A 21,892-nucleotide genomic window follows, 5' to 3' on the forward strand; every position below is an offset into this window, starting at 1 on the left:
CCTCAGTTGGTTAAGCATCCGACTCTTGATTTCAACTCAGGTCAATCTCACAGTTTGTGAGTTCAAGCCATGCATCAGGCTCTACACTGACAGCACAGAGCCTGCTTGGGATCCTCCCTCTCCCTCTCTCTCTCAAAACAAACAAACATTAAAAAAAAAACAAACCCTGTTTGATATGTAAAAATATATTCACCTGTAAAAAAATAAAAGTATTTCACCAAAACTGTGGTGGCTTAGAAACGTGACCCCAAAGTCTTTGACACTGTTCCACAGGTGGAGCCTAGTTCCGGCCCTTTTCAATGTGGGCCGGCCCTAGCGACATGCTCCTAGGAACGCCAGTGACCCTCCTGACTTCTGAAGCAGCCAATACAAGGGGCAGTGGGTTGGCCGGTGTACCCCCAAAATTCATGTCTACCCAGAATCCAAGAATCACCTTATTTAGAAACGGGGTCCATGCAGATACAGTCAGGATAAAATGAAGTCCTGAGGATGGCGCCCAAGTTAGCAGGACTCAAGATAAGAGGCAAAAGTTCCAGAGACACAAAGGGAAGATGGCCAGGTGAGGACGGAGGCAGAGCCTGGGGACGACAGACGGCAGAGGCCAGAAGCGGTTAAGGAAGGCCCCTAGAGCCTTCAAGGGGGCACAGCCCTGCTAACACCTTGATGTGGAGCTTCCAGCCTCCAGAACCGGGAAACGATACGTTTGTACTGCTCTATGCCTGGTTTGGGTGAACTTGTTATGCGGCAGCCCCCCGGAAACTAACACAGAAGGTGACGGCCTCCTCCAGGCCCACCCCCTCCCTCACTGTCAGGACGGCACCCTGAGAACCCAGCCTCCAGGCTTCAAGGAAGCCGAGCGGCCGTGTAGGAAAAGCAAGCATTGTGGCCTTGACCCCACCGAGGTCTTGTGTCACTGACCACCAGACATACGAATGAGGGAACCTTCAGGCGATTCTGCCTTGAGCCTTTGGGCACCCAAACAGAGAAATGTGCAACAAAGACAATCTTCTGCTGAGCCCTCCCAGATGAGCAAAATAAACGCTGTCAAGGTTTTAAACCTCTGAGTTCTGTGGTAATTTCTGAGGCAACAATGGATTACCAGAACGTGACATGTGCATCTTCCTATTCAAAACACAGTCACCTGTACCAATTAGATATGAAGGGAGTCTACAAAAGTTCCCTTCAGCAAACATTTACGAAGAATATTCTCGTCTGGAAGGGGTGGTCACCTCAACGCTGCTAAGAGAATAATGCATAATAAGCCAAGAGTTTCTGGGTTTTTAATGATGTGCAAAAACCAGACGTGTTCAAGTGTGTTTCTCATTTAATCCCCCCACCCCTGCTTATTTTCATAGCTTACTTACATTTACAAAAACTTGAATATAACAATGATGTTTAAAAGTTTAGATGTCAACCTGTATGTTTTAAAAAGAACATTGTCTCTGAGTGATGGAAGCACGGGGGATTTAAAATTTGTTTTTCATTTTCAAAACTAAGAGTAATAGTATTTCAGTCATTTAATGTTTATTTATTTTGGGGGGGGGGGAGAGAGAGAGAGAGAGAGAGAGAGAGAATGCACAAGCGAGCAGGGAAGGGGCAGAAAGAGAATCCCAAGCAGGCTCCACACCATCCGTGCAGAGCCTGACGCAGGGCTCGATCCCGTGAACCTTGAGACCATGACAGAAGCCAAAATCAAGAGTCAGACACTCAACGGACTGAGCCACCCCGGGACCCCTCAGTAATTTAAAAGGCAATTTTTCTGAAAGTTATTTAAGGCTGCCTTACACAATCATTTTGTTGTTTATTTCAAAAAACTGAATATCCCTTCTCATATACAACTCACAAAGCGACTACACCGGTGTTTCTGCCAAGGTACAGAAGTGTATGTTAGCCTGCATAATTGCGTTTATGGAGTCAAATCATCTTCACCGTACCTATTTCTGCCACAGACGAGGAAGCAGAAAAGAAGGGAAATGAAAACAACAGGTCCATCTTCAGGAATCAGCTGAAGTCTCAGTTGAAGTGATTACAATAAAAAAACAAAACTCAGGGCGCCTGGGTGGCTCAGTCAGTTGAACATCTGACTTGGGCTCAGGTCATGATCTCATGGTTTGGGAGTTCAAGTCCCGCATCGGGCTCTGTGCTGACACCTCAGAGCCTGGAACCTGCTTTGGATCTGTGTCTCCCTCTTTCTGCCCCTCCCCTGCTAATGTTCTCTCTCTCAAAAATAAACAAACATTAAAATTAAAAAAAAAAAATCAGAAACTTCGGTATAAATTTTTTAAAAATCGGTGAAGGGAGTCTGGGTAGCTCAGCTAAGGGTCCGACTCTTGATTTTGGTTTAGGTCATGCTCTCATGGTTTGTGAGATCGAGCTCCACGCTGGACTCTGCTGACAGTGGAGCCCGCTTGGGATTCTCTCTCGCTCTCTCTCTCTCTGCCCCTCCCCTGCTCGTGCTCTCTCCCACTCTCAAAATAAATAAACATGAAAAAAAGTCAGTGGGTGAATTCAAATTACCAAGATAGAATCTGACTGATCAATGCTCTGGCCGGTCGACACATATAACAAACTATCACCTCTGAAATGCTTAATAGTGGGGTGAATGGGTGAACAGGTGATTGGGGACTAAGGAGAGCACTTATTGTGATGAGCACTGGGCGATGTAAGGAAGTGGTGAATCTCTGTTCTGTACACCTGAAACTAACACAACACCGTATGTTAACTATGGTGGAATTAAAACTCTTAAATAAAAGTTAGTGATGGTGACTATCTTTGGGCAGGAAGGAAAGAGGGAAAGAACAGAGAAGGAGAATACAGGGGACCTCAACTTTATAATATTTTTTGTTTTAAATCCTTTCTGGGGGAGGAGCACATAGGCACGAGCTTATTATTCTTGTGACTTCTCTGCAGTTCCTGCTTGCAAAATAACACTGTTCTAGGTCTTGTTACAGACCCACGGCACGGCTATCCGGAGCTCACGTGAGGTTTCACATTGGGGCCCACCCGTTCCGGGCAACATGGGAAGGGGTGCCCGAGCAAGCTGGCCTCGGAGCTGAGGCGCTGCACACACACCCATATTCCCACTCTGGGGGAGCTGGCAACCTCGGGGGAAAAAGCGGTGAGCAGTAAGTTTCCAACTTGGCGCCCCTCCTAAAAAATTTCCAGGATTCCAGTAAACGTGGGTAAAGATGTAAGAAATACCTTAGGAAAAAAAAGTATTAACATCAATTAATGTTGTAACAACACTGCTAGATTATTTTTAAAGAATTATATCTCTCGGGGCGCCTGGGTGGCTCAGACGGTTGAGCGTCCAACTCTTGATCTCGGCTCAGGTCGTGATCTCACACTTCATGAGATCGAGCCCCGCGTTGGGCTCAGCACTTCAGCATGGAGCCTCTCTCTTTCTCCCCTCTCTCCCTGCCCCTCCCCCGCTCACTCTCTCCCTCAAAATAAACTTAAAAAAAAAAAAAAAGAATTCTATCTTTTAATCATAATGCCCATAACTTACTGCCCTCTACTTAAAATCATTTCATTGAGGAATCAGATTTGAGGGTCAAAGAAATGAAAATAAAAACCCTGGTAAGGCAATTTTATTTTTAAAAATGCAATACTGCAAAACGCCCAGCGTCTCCGTCACTGTTCTCCAGATGAGCTACCTGCATCGCAAGGATCTGAGCACTTAGAAACGGCTGCACACGTGTGTACATCATCTTTTGAGAAAAATTCAATAGTCTCTGAGACCCAACATCCGAGCGACAGATGCATTCACAGGGAGACCGGTCGCCCAATCACAAGGTGACCTCACCTCCCAAGGCCCAATTCTGAACCAAACAGCAAAAGGCAAAAGACACCAGAGAAGCTAAGAAGACCAAGCCTTGGCCCAACTGCTCTCCCACTGAACAAGACTATTAATCAGCAGCCAAACCCAGCCTTTTTATTACCAGAGTTCTGCCTCTATCATTCACACCTGTGCTGTCCTATATATGGCTATTTAAATGTAGTTAGAACTAAATAAAATTCAAAACTCAGTTGCTCAGGCCCGCTAACCACATTTTAGGTGGTCAACAGCCATACGTAGCCAGGGGATCTATTAGACCACCAGGTGACTCTTGATCATTCCGAGAAAGAGCCTCATTCCAACTCAAACTACAGGTGCTCCCCTCCTAACATAAATATACATATACATTATGTACATATATATACATATGGTGGGGGGCGGGGAATAACATACATGGGTGACAGACCAGCCCCACTTCTCTGCGAACTTCCTGGCCATATTGAAAGAATCAGGTGTTTTTGCCAGAGAATTTGGAATTAGGACCAGAGGAGAGCTAGCTGCAATACTGTGGTCTTTTGGAGCATAGAGATACACACAGGATCCCATCACCCAAGCTTCAACAACTTTGGACTTGGGCCAGACTGGTTTCCTGCGGCCCCCCCCCATCCCCCCCCCCGTGTTATTTAGACGATGGAGAGCTCTGGAGAGCCCCCCCTCACCATGGCCCTGTGTCTGCAGAGCTGAGGGAGGCCCACCGGGGGGCTGTCCAGGGTCTGGGCCTCGTCCTGGGGGATGGCTACGAATTCTCTGAGCCTGACTGGTGATCTCATGAGGCGGTTGAGAGAAATTCAGGGAACAATCCCTGTGGCATGCTTACCTTGGTGCCTGGCTAAGCAGAGACTCCGTGAACGTGAGCTCTCGTCGCTGGGGTGGTGACTGTCACTAGGACACTCTTTCTGTGGCCCAGCTACAGTATTCGCTCTTGGTTCTCATGGACACCCTGGCATCTTTTTAATCCTTTCTTAAAGGTAGGACAGTTTTGTTTCACGGTTTTAACTGGGGGGAAAAAGGTCCTTACCAAAAAGAACAGCATTACTACCACTGATGCTGTGGTTTACTACTACCCCTGTGTCTGTGCTGTTATTGTTAACTATGATCACTAGGGTTAGTTGTAGTAACACCAGCTACTGGGTTTTGAGCTGCTAGTCCTTGTCAAGCATTGTGTTAAGCCTTTCATAAATATTATCTCACTGAAACCTCACAAAGCGTAACAGTGATTCTGCTGTTATTCTCAGTCGAGAGCTGAAAACACAGGCCCAGAGAATTTAAGTGATTTGCCCGTTATCATGGAGCTACGGAAAACAGGATTTGAACCCAGGTCTGCCTGACTGGACACCCCATGCCTTTTACCACCACACCGAGTTATAGCTTAGATCCTCCTAGAGCTAAGAAACTAGCCCCCCACGCCCAAAATTAAACCAACTTTCTATCACCTACTCTAAAAGTTCAAAACTCCAAATGAAAAGAGACTCTTATTCTTCCCCAGTGTCTGTCTTTCAGATGTGTGTTTCACCCTCTTTACTGGGACTCCTCGATTTTCAGTATCTACCGTGAGTTGTTTATTGCAACTACAAGAGCCTCCCCCGACCTTGAACCCCCAAACAATTCTTATTGGGCGTGTGGCAGGACAGCTAAGACCTTGCATTATGCCCCCTTTTAAAAAGAAGTCATAAAACTGAAGCATTAGGCACTAAGGTGAGGGTGGCTCATAGGTTAAGCATCTGACTTTGGCTCAGGTCATGATCTCGTGATTCCCGGGTGTCCTGCTGTCAGGACAGAGCCCACTTCGGATCCTCTGTCTCTTACTCTCTCTTTCTCTGCCCCTCCCTTGCTTGTGCTCTCTCAAAAATAAACAAACATTTAAGGAAAAAAAAAAAAAAAAAAGGACCAAGGTGAAAGAGTCACCTGGTTTCTGGCTGGAAGATGTTCCCTCTCATTTCTTCTTATATAGGGAGACGTTTCCAGGAAACAGCTGCTCAGTCATATTTCAAAGAATTCCAAGCTTATCATCTTATCTCCACATCGGCTTATACTTAAATGAACCAGCATTTCTATCTCGAGGACTCACCTGTGGGATGATGCTTCACTGACTGCATTACCTAGAATTCTCTGGAACAAACGATTTTATGCAGCACATTCTCTGAGGAGTCTGCCCACCCGATATGGGAAACCTGGTTGTTTGCCGCCCATTTTACAGGGGTCTGGAGCCAAACTAACATGTACCCATACCTGAGCAGAAGGCCCACGAGCAGATATTAACCCACAACCTCTTTTCCTTCTCCCCACCCAAAACGTGCACTCACACTTTCACGCAACACACATGAAATATTCAGAAGTTTGGAGGAGACTGAACAGAGTGAGAGATTATCACGCCCAGAATTTTGGATTTCACAGGACGGTAAAATTTCAAAAGCACTTGGTAGACTGATGGAGTTAAGAAAACAAAGATACTTACATTAAAAAAAGGGGGGGCGGCGCCTGGGTGGCTCAGTCAGTTAAGCATCTAACTTCAGCTCACGTCATGATCTCACGGTTTGGTTCGTGGGTCAAGCCCTGCATCGGGCTCTGTGCTGACAGCTCAGAGCCTGGAGCCTGCTTCAGAATCTGTGTCTCCCTCTCTCTCTCTGCCCCTCCTCCACTCGCACTCTGTCCCCCCCTCTCGAAAAATGAATAAACATGAAAAACAAATAAATGAAAACAAGGATACCTAAAAGCAACAACCAAACACCACACATGGACCCACACCCCCCCCCCATCTCCCATCACTACCGTTTCAAAAAGAAAAACCCTAAAAATAAAAACATAGAAAGGCCAGAGGCTCAGAGTAAAAGGCCACTCTTCCTAAGGAGGAGAGTTCAGTTTTTAGGTAATGACACATGTACACACACAGGAGTGTCGAAGCAGGCAGACAGACACCTGAAACACCCCCCTTATTTTTCCTCCCTCCCTGCACAGGAGAACTGGTTCTAGACCCCAGCTGGCCCTGGCCGGAGAAGGAGCCCATCTCTGCCCAGTCCTGCTGGTCCCTCCCGGGTCCCCTCCCAGCCCCACACTCCCCAGTTCCCACCACACTCTTCCTTCCCAACCTGCCAGAGGCCTGGAGGCCAGAGACCTTCTCTTCACATCCTGCAAAACCCACATGGAGTGTCTGCCAACTCTATTCCTGCAGAATGAACTCTCCTTTCTCCCCGAAATCTGCCTTAAGGGGTTCTGCATACACACTGTGAGTGATGTCTGGGTCCTATTCTAATCAGTTCCAGGGGATTTAAGGAGCATAAATAGTGCCACCCACCTACAAGAAAAATGAAGAAAAATTCGGAAGCAATTTACTCTAACAACATTGAAACTGGAACAATTTCCAGAGGAGAAATACACATTTGCGAATGTTGTAAATGAAGAGTACTTCTCTAAACCAAAACCACAGTGAGACATCCCCTCACAACTGTCAGACGGCTAAAGTCGAAGAGACAAGAAACAACAAGTGTTGGCGAGGATGTGGAGAAAAAGAACCTTCCTGCACGGCTGGTGGGAATGTAAACTGGTGCAGCCACTGTGGAAAGCAATATGGAGGTTCCTCAAAAAATTAAAAACAGAAATACCATATGATCCAGCAATTCCACTTGTGGGTATTTACCTGGACAAAAATACTAATTTGGAAAGACACTCCATGTTCACCGCAGCATTATTCACGACAGCTGAGGTATGGATGCAGCCCGAGTGCCCATCGATAGATAAATGGATGAAGACGACGTGGTACAAACGTACAACGAAATATTTCTCGGTCATAAAAAGAGAATGAAATCTCGCCGTTTGTAACAACACAGGTGGACCTAGGCGCTATTATACTAAATGAAATAAACCAGAGAAAGGCAAATAGGTCATAGGATTTCACTTACCTACGGAATCTAAAAATAAGCAAAAAGACTCACAGAGAACCATCTGGCGGTTTCCAGAGGGAAAGGGGGTGAGGGATGGGTGAAACTGGGGAAGGGGATGAAGAGACACAACTTTCATGCACAAAATAAAGAAGACAGGGACACCACGTACGGCACTGGGAAAAGCCAGTGTGTCACGGCACGGTCAAGAGGCCCATGCCACATCATCACAAAAGTCCCCACACGGTCGCTCATTCTCCCACTGAGAGGAACCCGACGCGGTCTCAACTGGCATCTGGAACAGAACTGAGGGGAAAGCAAAGCGGGTCTTGCCTTCTCATCCTGGTATATCTTGTTGACGCTCTCCAGCTGCGAGTCGTGGCTGGACTGGATCCGGTCAAGCTGCTCCCGCTGCTTCTCCAGCTCTCCCTGGAACTCGTTCTTCTTCAGCTCCACGGCACCTCTCTCCGCGGCCGCCCTGCGGACCCTGCCCTCCAGCTCCAGGATCCGAGTCTACAGGGACCCCACAGCGTGTGAAGGAGAACCCCATGCCGTCCCTGGAGGGCTTCTCCCTCCCAGAAGCCAGCGACACGTGGCACACAGGTGCTCCAGGGCCCCATGGGCAGTCCTGCTGGACCTTTCCTCCCGAGTCCCCTTCCCCAGCCAGACACTCCCCACTCCTAACTGGGCAGAGGCCTCGTGCCCCAGACCTTCTCTGCATGTTCTGCACAGCCCACATGGAATTTCTGGAAATTGTGTTCCTGGAGAATAAACCACTTCCTCTCAAAAATGTGCTTTAAGGGGTTCTGTCTGTTAAGAACAATACTGGAAGTGAATTGTGCAGAAGCTACGACAGGGTTTCGAGAGAGACAAGTGTTATAAGTAGAGGCATTCACTTCTCTGGGCTTCCTTGTGGCCACCGTGACCTCCAAGGAAGTACCACCGTACCCCTCCCAGGGACTCGGGGAGACTGGAATGAGGTAAGTACATAAAGGGCCTCACGCTTTACCAGGTGCTCAAATATTTAGTTCCGTTTCCCTCCCCTGCTGACAGAGCACTTAACTCTTTGGCAGACAAATCCTCTGAAGACAAATTCAGTTCCTCAACCCTGGACACCAAACCCACGTCTGCCCAGAGAATGGCTCCAGTGGAAGATCAGATGAAAGCACCCCCCCCCCCCCCCGCCAGGGCAGGCAGGTGTGGGGACGCTCAGATGGGATGGGGTTTCATGGCTGCGAGCCCAAGCTCTGCCACTGGAAAGACTGGGATGGAATCCCAGCTGCTCTTGTGCCTCGGCCTGCATCCCCCCGGGGAAATGGGGAAAATAAAGTCCCACTTAGAGTTCGTGTACAAAAGAAGACAGTGTATGTAAGCACTGTTAAAAAGTATTCTGACACCATTAACATGGCAAGGAAAACTTCCTTCAAGACTCCTGCAACAGGGCTCATGTCTGTGCAGCAGGGGAGAGGACCGGCTCCACTGTGAACATAGCCAGGGCAGTTAAGGGTTTAGAGCCAACAGAGTGAGGGGTCCGTGGTGGGACAGTATTAGGAGGAGACACGGAGGGCAGGCGGATTTCTTGCTAAAGGCAGGCCAAGGGGTCAGACTTCAAGGAAGAGGGAGCGGGTGCCTGATCAGATACTGGGAGGTAGGGATGACTTAGCAGGATTCTTTGCTAAGCGAGCTGGGCCGGCTGAAGACGGGAGGGGTGGAGGGAGGCCAAGACGGAGGCCTCGTGGGGAAGAGGGGTCAGAGGCACCTGACAGGAGTCTGGTCAACGAGACTCTCTGTCACTGTGTAGCACCTGCCTGACCCACGATGACCAACAACAAAATGGAAAACTAAAATGCATATCCTTAATTGATACGGATGATATGATTGATATGATTTGTTACTGGCAGTAGCCAGTAACAAGTGGCACCTCTACATACACATTTCTCACACGCATTATGCACATACATTCCCAACACCGCTGAGACCTAGAGAGGACTGGGGGACCGGATGGGCTGCGGTCAGGGTAATTAAGTACGCGGCCTTCCCAGAGCCAGCCCCAGTGGCTTGACTGAAAATCGTCCGCTCACAGGAAAAGCAGAGAGGGCTGCTCTGGCAGCAAAGAGGTCCTCTCCCACCCCAGGGCACAGCTGGTGTGCAAAGTCTGGCCCCGGGCAGGGGGCAGGGATATGTGGAGGCCCCAATTCAGGGTAGGGAGCGTTCAAGCCACTGAGTGTAGTGCTTTAGGGGGTAGTGAACAGCAAACCCGTCAGACCCCATCACTTGGCAACTTTAAATACTCTCAGACACCCATGCAAACAAACCAGCAAGACACCTGGAGATCCACACTGCGGGAGCTGGCAATCCAGTAGTTGAAGCCCAGGACAATGATGCAGGCCACCAGGGCGGCCAGCACCAGGGGCGGCGACTTCATGCTCCGGCGTCCGTTTCCCAGGCCCATCATCTCAAAGGCTGTGCGAGAACCTGCCAAATAAAACAAGCAAATAAGCCTTCACGCCAGCAGTGCCGGACCCGAAGCAGGCCACATCCACCCTCACAGCCAACTCGAAGGTGTTTTCGCCTCAAGAGGAGAAGCCATCCAAGGAGAAGACCACGTGGGCAGTGCACCTGGAGCCCACGCTGATGTGCACCCCCAGGGGGTGGGCCAGCCTCCCCAGGACAGGCTCATGGGAGTGAGCATCGTCCTGGAGACCCATCACCTGCTGGCTCGAGACCTCGGGCACATAACAACTTCTTGTGCACCTGTTTCCTCCTCTGTAAAACGGGGATAAGCGTAGTACCTGCCTCTCCAGTACAGGTTGAGAATTAATCATCTCTGTGAACAGCAGTAGCAAATATGAAATGCTTCCGCATCACTTTAGGGGGAAAAAAAATCCATTTCTGATTTATTCCCCAAAGAGGGCTTTTTTACTTGAGGCCTAATAAGAGAGGGTTTTTCACGCTGGACAGAATTACTAATGACACCCAATTAAAGCATTTGGTGAGCAAAGCCAGGAAAGCGCCCAGGACTGTGGATGCCCACGGAGTAAGTGGACCGCCCGCCCCCCGTAGGGCTCTGCCAGCAGGAGTGAGGCACTGGCCCAGTCTTGCTCTGAATGCCTGCTTCTCTCTCTGGGTTCATGTCCACGTTAAGCAGGAGAACTGCACGGAGCGATCCCCTTCTCCAGAGAGGCCCAGACATGGCCTCTACAAGAAGGGAGCCATCAGCTTTGTCCGTGGGCTTCCACCCAAGACCAGGTCTGCCTAGACACCAGCACTGGGCACAACGCACAAGGAAAGCCGACCTTTCCAGATGGCTTTGCTGAGCCAGATAAAATGAGACCTTATCAGAGGGAGGGTGGCATGCACAACAAAAGGCATCTCTGAGAACAGGGACCTTTTTATGCCAGGTGTAGGCCACAATGGAGGCAGGAGGAAGGTGTGAAGGGCGAGGGGGAGAGGAGGGGCAATCAAAGACCATGTGGGACTCAACCTCCAGCTTAAGTTCGTGTGAGTAAGCACAGAGAAGAGCTGACAGGGCCGGCTCTAGCCCTAAAGTATTTCTAAGTGTGTCACCGGGAGACCTCTTCCTTCTGAATAATTAGTACTAGTGTGGGAGTCTAAATGGAGACATGCACAATCTCGGCGACTCACCTGAAATAAAGCACCCCCAGAATGCTGAAGCACAGAACTGACCTCAGCCTCTGCTGGTGCCTTCCTCACCAGCTTCTGCTCTCTCAGGATGAAAGAGGAAAATAATTTTTTTAAAAATCGATTATCAGTTGCAATCAGCAAGCATGTACCTATTAAAGGAGAGTAATGCTCAGAAATCCTGAACTTCTGGAAAATTCTATGTATCTGCTGAAAATGTGTTTTTTTCACTGCCTTATATCTGATTTCCATCCAAAAGTCTTTTTATACTCTTTTTAAACTTAAAAAAAAATAAATATATAACTACAAGTACAACTGGGGAGAAAAACACAGTGCAAAGACTCCCTCCTCCCACCTGATGTCATCACCCCTTGTATTCCAGGTGATGTCAACCCTTGCAGGACACCAGCACTGCCTGGGACCCAAGCACGGGCCCCACTCCTCCACTTCCGACTGGGTGGCTTTAAAGCGTTTTGTTTTGTTTTTTTTAGTATTTATTTTTGAGAGAGAGAGGCAGACAGAGAGGGGCACAGAGGATCCAAAGCAGGCTCTGTGTTGACAGAGTGGGGCTTGAACTCACAAACCGTGAGATCATGATCTGAGCAAAAGTCTGATGCTTAACTGACTGAGCCACCCAGGCGCCCCTCTAATTCAACAGCTTCAGAGGAGGACCCAGGTATTGGTATTTTTCAATCTTCCCAGGGGATTCTAATACACAGCGACTCTTCTAGAGGTCACTCTAGATGTTTCTTAATGCATAAACGAGCAGTGACATATTTTTAAGTGCAAACAAGATCATTCACACTGTTCTGTAAATGTCAATTATTTAGTAATATATCTTATCGTACTTTTCCTAGAGGCAGATTATGGTGTGCCTTTTTCTCTTTAAAGGTCTGAATGGGGCACCACTGTGTGCCAGGATTTATTTAACCACTCTCCTACAGAGGATCATTCGGGGTTTTCTAGGCTTATTTCCAACCATGCTGCCACGAACACCTTTCACATCCACGTTTGTGTCTGCAAACTCCTATCCAGGGGTGCCATCCCTCACCCACAATCCTGAAATCCAAAAGGCTCTAAAAGCCCAAAGGGATTTTAAAAGACTTCCCCAGCAACAAAACCTGACCTGAACTCAGATCAGAACTCACCTGAAGCTACTTAGAGTCTTTATCTTTCTCCCTTCATGTGAATATTCGTATGTTTTGCTGCAGAAGCATTAGTGTCTGGTTATGACCCTGCTGGGGCTGTCATGTGATATATAAGCACATCTTATTATCCTCTGAATTCTGAATTCCAAACACAGTTGGCTTCCAGGGGCTCTGGGAAGGGAGGCTGAACCAGCAAGGAGCTTACTGTGCGTGAGGCACTGATCAAGTGTTTCAAATACAGCGCTCACTGAATCTTCCCATCAGCTCTGACAGGGGCACTGGTCACCCCCATTTTGCAGGTGATGAAATAAATCACAGACAGGTGGAGATAAATTTCAGTAAGTGGTACTGCGGGGTCATAGGCCTTTAAAACTGATGGCCCTTGGGACACCCAGGTGGCTCATTTGGCTAAGCGTCCAGCTTCAGTTCAGATTATGATCTCATGGTTTGTGAGTTCAAGCCCCGCATCACAGAGCCCTCTTTGGATCCTGTCCCCCTCTTTCTCTGCCCCTCCCCTGCTCGCCTGTGCACATGCGCACTCTCGCTCTCTCGAAAATAAACAAACATTAAAAAAAAACTTATAAATCTTATTGCCTCCTAAATATTTAGCAAACTACAACGGGCACACAGTGGAGAACCCTGGCAGATATCACTTTAGCCAGGTGATCAAGGTAAACGTCACCACTGAGCCACGCTGACATCACGTAACGCCTCATACGATGCACCGGGAGAAAAGTTCAAGGGAACTTAAATTGAGGGACCTTCTACGAAACACCTGACTAGCACTCTTCAAAGTGTCAAGATCGTGAAAAGCAAGGGAAAGACTGACAAACTGTCATAGAGACATGACAACTAATTAAGGGGATTGCTGGGGGAAGAATACATGGGAACCTTCCGTACTGTTTTTGCAACTCTCTTATAAATCCAAATTCTCTAAAAAAAATGTTTTGATAGCTCTTACTATATTGGCTTCCAAAGCAGTTCCAACAATTTACTCTAGTAAATACACTAGTAGTATGAGAAATGTCTGTTCTCTCACACAATAACACACAAAATAAAACATTTTAACATTTGGCAATCTCATCAGTAATGATATTTTAAAATACATTTCTTGGGGCACGTGTCTGGCTCAGCGGGTAGAGGACATGACTTTTAACCTCAGGGCTGTGAGGTCAAGCCCCATGAATGGGCATGGAGTCTATCTACTTAAGAAGAAATACATTCCTTGGGGCGCCTGGGTGGCTCAGTCAGTTAAGCGTCCAAACTCTTGATTTCAGTTCAGGTCATGATCTCACAGTTCATGGGATCAAGCCCCATCCAGGGTTCTGTGCTGACAGTGCAGAGCCTCCTTGAGACTCTTTCTCTCCTCTCCCTCTCCTCCTCCCTCCTCCACATCCTGGCTCACTCGCTCTCTCAAAATAAATAGTAAAAAAACAAAAAACAAAACATTTCTTTAGTTATAAGCATAAATGAACATCTTTTCATTTACTGGTGATCTGTATGTTCATTTTGGTAAAATGCCTTTTCATATTTTCTGTCCATATTTAAACTTCGGTGTTCATCTTGTTGATCCGTAAGAGCTTTGTTAAACAAACCTTTTATCTTTCATGGGAATATCTTTTTTTTTTCTCAATTTTTCATTTGTTCCTTGACTTTCTCTTTGAAATCGTTTGCCCATAGTTTTTAGTTGTGGGTGGTGTTTTAAAGTAACCTAATCGTGTCATCTCTTATTGAATCTGGATTTTGTTTATACTTAGACATTTTCTACTCTAAGTTTAGAAATACATTTATCCATATCTCCTCTCAACATACCTATGGTCTCATATATTTATTTAAATCTTTCATCCACTTGGAATTCCCTTTTGATGTAAGAGGTAAAAAAAAAAAAATCAAAAACTACAGGTTGTGTTTTTTTTTGTGGTGTTTTTTTGTTTGTTTGTTTGGTAATGGCTAGTCAGTTCTGTCAGCACCCTTTACTGAAAAATCTGTTTTTACCTTGGGCTTCGAAAGCCTATCTTTATCATATACTTAATTCCCTAAGACTATATTTCTAGATGGGATCCTTGGATGACCTTTTGTTATCCCAGCAGATAGAAGTCAATGGATGGGTAGACTACAAGTCTGAAAACTATAAATATAGACTCAATTCTCACTTCCAGGGAAGTGTTCTGATGATCATTCAATATTCTCCTTTCTTGAGCCAGCCAACTAAAAAGATACTGAGCAACCGCCAGGAGACAGGTGCTGTGCTAGCAGCAAGCAGCTCAGGGCAGTGTTAACAGAACAAACTCTGGAACCTGCTGGCCAGTGTGGGGCCCTGGTTCCACCTGTCAGGAGCCACAGAACCTATCTGAGCATCACTCTCCTCCTCACAAGGTTACTGTAAGGACGGCATGAGTTGAGATAGGAGAAGGGCTTAGAACCACATCTGGCGCATAGTACCTGTTCAATAAATGCTATTATCATTAGAGATGGAAAGACGATTAAGAAACCATTTCTACAGCGAGTCTGCTCATAACAAAAAGGTGACGGATGTTTTCCTTCCACCACCATGCTGCTTTATAAGGAACCAGCCTGATGTGTTCATCCTGTAGACTCTGCTGTCCCGAAGCACAGTAACCCCCATCACCGGCGCTGGCTCCCGGCTGCCGCTGCAGCAGGAGCACCCCCGACCAGGACCACGTTATGAAAAAGAGAGGTTCCAGGAAGCCCCTCACTATAACCCAGTGCTTGGCTGGCCAGGAAGGGGTGCGGCTGCCCAGAAGGCACAGTTAGGAAAGCCCTGGGCTCCCAATGGACACAGGGCCGCCCAGGTAAGAGGGTGAGATGCGGAAGGGAGGCCAGCACCGAACCCCCGGCCGGTAAGGTGCTTCAGCGCCGACTTCCGGGACTGCAACTGAAGGGCACTTCCAGGTAGGAAATGCGGAAGCCTGAGGAACACTGAGACGGTCACGCAGAGCCACGGTTTACAGGTGGCAGGCACACCAAACACCCTCCTCCCTTCACCTTGGAAGTGCTGTGGACCTGGGGGGTGGCAGCAGTGGTAGGAGACACATCAGGCGTGTTAACATTGGCTGCAACTGAGGCTTCACAATGCTTTGTCTCATGCTGGATTACAAGTATCTGACATACTGGAAAATGATTAACCTAAATTAGCAGAACTCTGTGAAAGCCCAGGTTTCCTGCAGAAAGAGAAAGCGGTGTGTTTTTTGCACCGAAAGTCTCTTGGTAAATTGGAGAAGTCATGAAAAACCGCCAATTCTTTCTACTGGCTTGATTTTATTTTTTTAAATGTTTATTTTTGAGAGAGAAAGAGAGAGCGTGTGCACGTGTGAAAGGGGCAGGGGCGGGGGGGGGGAGTGGGGGGGTGGGGACAGAGGATCTGAAGCAGAAGCAGGCTCTGTGCCGACAGCAGAGAGCCCAATGTTGGGCTGGAACCCACAAACTGCCAGATCATGACCTGAGCCTAATGTTCAACCGACTGAGCCACCCAGGTGCCCCCCAAACCCGGCTTAATTTTTAAAATTCAACCTACTGAGGGGCACCTGGGTGGCTCAGTCGGCTAAGCGGCTCTCCATTTTGGCTCAGGTCATGACCTCACGGTTCGTGGGATCGAGCCCTATATTCTCCCTCTCCATCTCTCCCTGCCCCTGCCCTGCTCGTGCATACCTGCTCACTCACACACTCTCCCTCTTAAAATGAATAAACTTAAAAAAAAAACCAACCTACTGGTTAAAATTACTGTTTGCCTAGAAGACAAAAACCACTAATTACTTTTTTAAAGAAAAGAAAAAACACCTGAAAATGAGCAATCTGCTAAATGCACTGGCCCCTTGAACCTACTGGTTAAATACTTTTATTTTTTTCTCATGTCCTTACTTCTACATAGGGTTGTGTTTTTTTAAAGATTTTCTTTTTGGGGCACCTGCGTGGCTCAGTCGGTTAAACATCCGACTTCAGCTCAGGTCACTATCTCGAGGTCCGTGAGTTCGAGCCCCGAGTCGGGCTCTGGGCTGATGGCTCAGAGCCTGGAACCTACTTCCGATTCTGTCTCTCTCTCTCTCTCTCTCTCTCTCTGCCCCTCCCCCGTTCATGCTCTGTCTCTCTCTGTCTCAAAAATAAATAAACTTAAAAAAAAATTTTTTTTAAATAAATAAATAAGGATTTTCTTTTTAAGCCATCTCTACACCCAACATGGGGCTCAAACCGACAACCCCAAGATCAAGGGTTACCTGCTCTACTGACCGAGCCGGGCAGCCCTCCACACAGGGGTTTTTAATCCTATAGGCAAAAGCTGTACCTAAGAGCAATCAGATCAGAACAGCTTGTTAGACCAACATCACCACGGTAGAAATAAGATGGCTTCTCCAAACAGTGAGAGAGCCCCACCTTTATTCCTTCTCAAAGGAAATGGCCTCGCATGATCTTGGACAGCCAGAGAGGTGCTCAGCAGGAAGTTCAGACGTCCCGCAGTGAGCAAACAGACCTGAGAATGCCCCAGCTCGGTGCTGTCAGTCACCAACATTTGTTTGAGGGTATAAAGATATTCTAAGATGCCCCAAGAAGGTCTCCAAGCCAGGGGTCAGCATACCAGCCCCTTGTAGTAGGCCTGCTCTGTAAATACAGCCAGGCCTGTTCCTTTTATCGCGCACCGTGGTTTTGTGGCCACAAGGCAGAGTTGAAGAGCTTATCCACATCTACTCACAGGGTTACTACAAGGACTAAACTGGTTAAAATACTTATTATCTGGCCCCTAAGAGAAGTCTGTCAACTCCTGCTCTAAACCGTTAGGACTGAATGACCAGGTCCATTGCACTCTTCTTGAATTGCTCTAAAAACTTACCAGGAAGGGCAGAGAATCTCCTCCTCTCACTTCCTCAACCCCCAATTATAAACACCACGTTTTCCCCAAGTCTGGAAGCTGACGGTTTATAAAGAAAAGGCTTCATCAGCGTGGAGACTACAGTTAGTAACACTGTACTGCATATTTGACTTTGCTGAGAGTACATCTTAAACGTTCTCCCCACTAGGAAAACAATTTTGTAACTGTGGTGACAAACGTACTGTGGTGATCATTTTGCAATAGGTACAAAGACTGAATTATTACACTGTACATCTTGAAACTAGCATAACATCACATGTCAATTATACCTCCAAAAAAACCTTTAAAAAAAACCCTTAAAGGTTAATAAGTGTATATAATATTACATAGTGGAAATAATCAGAGAGCAAGATGGATGAATGAAATGAATGAGAGCAACCAAATCCCACTGTGTTTTTTTCCAGCACTTGGAATTTTCTGAAGAAAGGCCGCCTCCTACATGAATGCCAAGACTACCTCTTGGCAAGAACTCCCAAATATTTCCTCCAGATCCAGAGTTGGCAAACTGCAGCCCAAAGGCTGAATCCTGCCAGCCACCTGTTTCTGTAGACTGCCCGTAAGCTTAGTTTTCATAGTTCTTAATGGCTGGAAAAAAAATCAAAAGAATAAGATTTCATGACATGTGAAAGGCACATGCAACTAAAATGTGGATGTTCATAAATAAGGTTTTATTGGGACACAACCACTCCCATTCACGTATGCCTGGTCTCTGGCTGTTGGGCTGTAAGAATTGAGTCTACCAGCAGGGACCGTGCATCCCAGAGGGTATAGCAGATGTTCCACAGGGCTGGGGCAGAAAATCCTAAAAGTTACATTTTATTTTTATCCAAAAAGTGCGAGCAACTATGTTTCAGTAACACAACAATTACACAAAAATAACTTAGAAGTATATATTATATGTATCCTAATTATACAACCATAAAATACTAATAGGTGCAAGGAGAGGTAGAAACTAAATCTGCATTCTCAACCCGTCTGTTGAAGGTCAAAGTCACCACCCTCTGAGCTGCCTGAGGAACTCCTTGGATTTTTAGCACCCGGCACAGCGAGGTAGACTGAAAAACTGTAACTAAGCCAAACCTTACAGGGGCGCTGAAGCTTTCAGATTCATATAGAAGGCACAAATTAACGTTACTGCAATAAACGTAGGCATGGGCAAACACAAGCCAGCCCCCGGAAGGTGCAGGCTTCTTATCCCTGGTCAGCTCCGCAGGAGCCGCATCACAAAGCAAAATCGATGATGACAGAATCGGACCTGACGAGAAACAGACCAAAAAATACTCAAAATTCAAGGAGTATTTGGAACAGGGGTCCGCCTCCACTGTGGGGAAGCAGGGATCCAGCCCCGACTGCACACTGGGCCTTGAGATAGAAGACCATAACAGCACGTGCCCCTGATTGATAAATAACGAACTAAAAAATGGTTTTCTATTAAGATAACGGCTAGACAACACTGAATTAATCCTAAGTGTTTCGTTTAATTATGAGAATAATCAAAAAATTTGGGAAACCACAGCAAACTATAATCTGTATCATTGTAATCATATAGTACTTTTATAGATATTTATCTCCTGTCAGGTACTAATTAACCTTCAAAATCTTAGCTAGGGGAAGTTCTATTAACACAGCCCTGAAGGGTTTTAAGAAAAAGAAGATCAAGCTATTGTAACAATCTGAGAAGGCACGCATCTTTATTCTTCTTTTTTTTCTGAAAAGTGTAGGAAATTTCTGTGTGAGGCAAAGTAGACTCTGGGAACTTAGTAAGCAGTTCTTAAACTTCAAGCCAAGACTGTTCATGTAATGGCATCAGTAACTGGAAAAGTCTAGAAAAGAAAATGACCACAACCTAAAAATGTTTCTTGCGAGGGGGGGGGGGGGGGCAAGCAATGGAAATACCACTCAACACTCTTCTGAAGTGAGACAAAAGCATTATAAAGACCATTCCTCCTACTTCTGCAAAAAAAGAAGTGTAAAACAGTCTTTTTTTTTTTATATTAACTACAACAACAAAAATAAGAGGTTCTTCCCCCCGCCCCCCCTCCGTTATCCAAATGATGGATGTTATTTCTCACATTAGGTCATTAAAAAAAAAAGGAATAAAAATAATACAACTAAATTAAAACCAGGGCATGGAGCCTCTCGTCCCTCCCTTCCTGGGAGGCATGCGGCCTTCAAGCTCCCTTTCACCAAGGTGCTCAGCCATGGGACCTGCTCAGCCCAGGCTTCTGGAAATGACACCCCACGCCTCCAACTCTTCCCTGGAGAGGCAGCTCCCCCAGGCTCTGCCCTTCTCCCCTTTGTGCTTCAGATGCAGAAAGCCTGCCTGCACATTCAGAGGATTTTCAATAAGGTCAGCAGTTTCCTCCCTGCTGGGGGAAGGTGGCCACAAAAGCCAACGGAAGATAGAGAGCCCTGGGCTGACACAGTCAACCATCCTCATTCTGCCCCACCCCTCAAAAAATAATATAAATACAAAATCTTGTCATCCCCCATCAATAAGTGGGCCCATGGCCAGCAATTAGAAAGGAGAGGACATCCTTAGCTCCCGAAAGCAACGTCGTCCATATCTGATAACCCACCCCCTCCCCCCAGACTCCCTACCACCACTCGGTCCTCTCATTCACAGTCCTTCATTTTTGAACTAAACCAATTAAAAAAAAAAAATATATATATATATATATACACACACACATACATACACACACACACACACATATACATGAAAACCTCTCCATAGGAGAACAAGATACGTCTGGAACAGCTTATTGTTTTCTTTAAACATCCTAAGAATTCAACGTCTATTTGACCAGTGATGCCTTAAAAATTGAGTTCTGGCCTAGGGACAGCAAGTCTTACCAAATTACTGGTTTCTGCATTCTTCCCAATCACATGAGCTTACCTTAATCTTCTATAACACAAGCAGGAGGAGCTAGAATGCCCTAGGAGACCCACAAAGACCAAACCGCCAAGAGATTCCACGCCTCCCCAGGTCCCATGCTCCAAAAATTTCAGAAATACTAATGCTGCCTAAATTTGAGTCAATCTGATGGCCACAAGCCAAACAGAGTCACTAGAATGTTGTTAAACATTTCATCAGGCTGTGGGACATCTTAATAACCCATCCCTAGGAATGCCCCTCAACATTTGCGGGATTTTGAGCCCTAGGGCCTTCAAGACCCCAACCCAGACAAAGGAAATCTCAGACCTATGAAGGCCACACAAGTTTGGTCACGCAAATTTGGAAAGGGGCTATCTGAAAACGACCAACATCATGGCATTCCCAATACAAGGGTTCTCAAATTCCTCTGAAAAGATCATTCATCAAACTAGGTTATTTTCTTATTGTGTTTAAAAAAAAAATCATTAAACTAGCACACAGGGTGTGAAACAGAAACTAATGTGTAAGCCCAGGAGACTATCTTTACACCAGAGCAAAACTTCTATCGATGCTCCACACAAGCCAAAGGTGAGAAACACACGTAAGGGAGGGCGCCCGGAGCGTCCCCGACACGGGCTCCGGATGCGCTGTGGCGCTCGTGGCCGGGGGGACTCGGCGCCCAGCTCCCGGTCACCTGCCAGGACGCGACCGCTGCCAACGTGGGCACCCGCGCGGCGCCCGAGTGCCAGGACGCGGAGGTGAGCGGCGCGCCGCGGCCCCCCTCCCTCCGCCGGCGCCAGTCACGCCCGCGGGACCGGCACTAGTGCGACTTCGGGGCTGCACGCCTTTGACTTCGGATGCCGACGCGCGTGACAAAGCGGAGAACAAAAAAGAAAGGCCCCGCGCGTCCCGACCGGTCTCCGCAGGGGCAGAGAGCTCGCACGGCCCCTCGCGGCGGCCGGGGGTCCGGAGGCCGAGGCGGCCCCGCGGCGAAGGCTCGGGCCGCGAGCGGGCTCCGGTGACGGGCTGCGGCCCGGGCGCGAGCCGGGGGACCGTCTCCGGACGCGGGTGGTGCGCCAGGGAGGGACGGGGAGGGGCAAGGCGGCCGGGGCGGCCCCGGAGCCGGGACACGCGCGCCGCGCACTCACCTCCTGCCGCGGCTCCGGCGGCCGATTGGCGCTGCGGGCCCGGCTCCCAGGCCGCCTGGCGCTCCCCCGCCGCCGGCCTCGCGCTCTCGTCCGCCCCGCGCCGTGCGCCCCGCGCCGCGCCCAGCGCCGCCGCGTCTCCGGCCTCCGCAGCGGCGAGTCCCCGCCCCCGGACCGCGCCGGCGGCGTGGGGAGGAGGCGGCGCCGCGAGCGCGGGGAGGCGAGGCCGGGGCCGCGCCCGGACGCCGGCCCCACGGTGCGCGCGCCCCGGCCCGCCGCCGCAGCCCCCAGGCCCGCGCCCCGACGCCGGCGTCGCGCCCCCGCTTCGGCCGCGGTCCCCCGGCGACCCCTGCGGGACGCCGCTCCGAGGGCGGCCATCGAGCGGGCGCGACGCTTCCGCAGAGGAGGCGCGAGGGTGGGACGCGGCGGCGCGGAGCAAAGGGACCTGGGGGAGAGACGACCCCTCACCCCTCACTCCGACCCC

General features: G+C 48.2%; 1 protein-coding gene across 1 annotated transcript in view; it reads right to left on the reverse strand.

Annotated features, from left to right (window-relative positions):
• GOLM1 (golgi membrane protein 1) overlaps positions 1-21,510 on the reverse strand; it is a 56,514-nt gene extending 35,004 nt beyond the window's left edge. Inside the window, exons 1-3 of the mRNA XM_043565832.1 lie at positions 21,412-21,510; positions 10,040-10,188; positions 8,047-8,226 (exon numbers count right to left, since the gene is read on the reverse strand). Coding sequence (XP_043421767.1) covers positions 8,047-8,226; positions 10,040-10,168 — 309 coding nt within the window. The 5' untranslated portion in view covers positions 10,169-10,188; positions 21,412-21,510. The remainder of the gene's footprint in view (positions 1-8,046; positions 8,227-10,039; positions 10,189-21,411) is intronic.
• Between the last annotated feature and the right edge of the window lie 382 nt (positions 21,511-21,892).

The sequence above is a fragment of the Prionailurus bengalensis genome, chromosome D4, assembly GCF_016509475.1.
Source record: "Prionailurus bengalensis isolate Pbe53 chromosome D4, Fcat_Pben_1.1_paternal_pri, whole genome shotgun sequence".
Classification (NCBI taxonomy): Eukaryota; Metazoa; Chordata; class Mammalia; order Carnivora; family Felidae; genus Prionailurus; species Prionailurus bengalensis.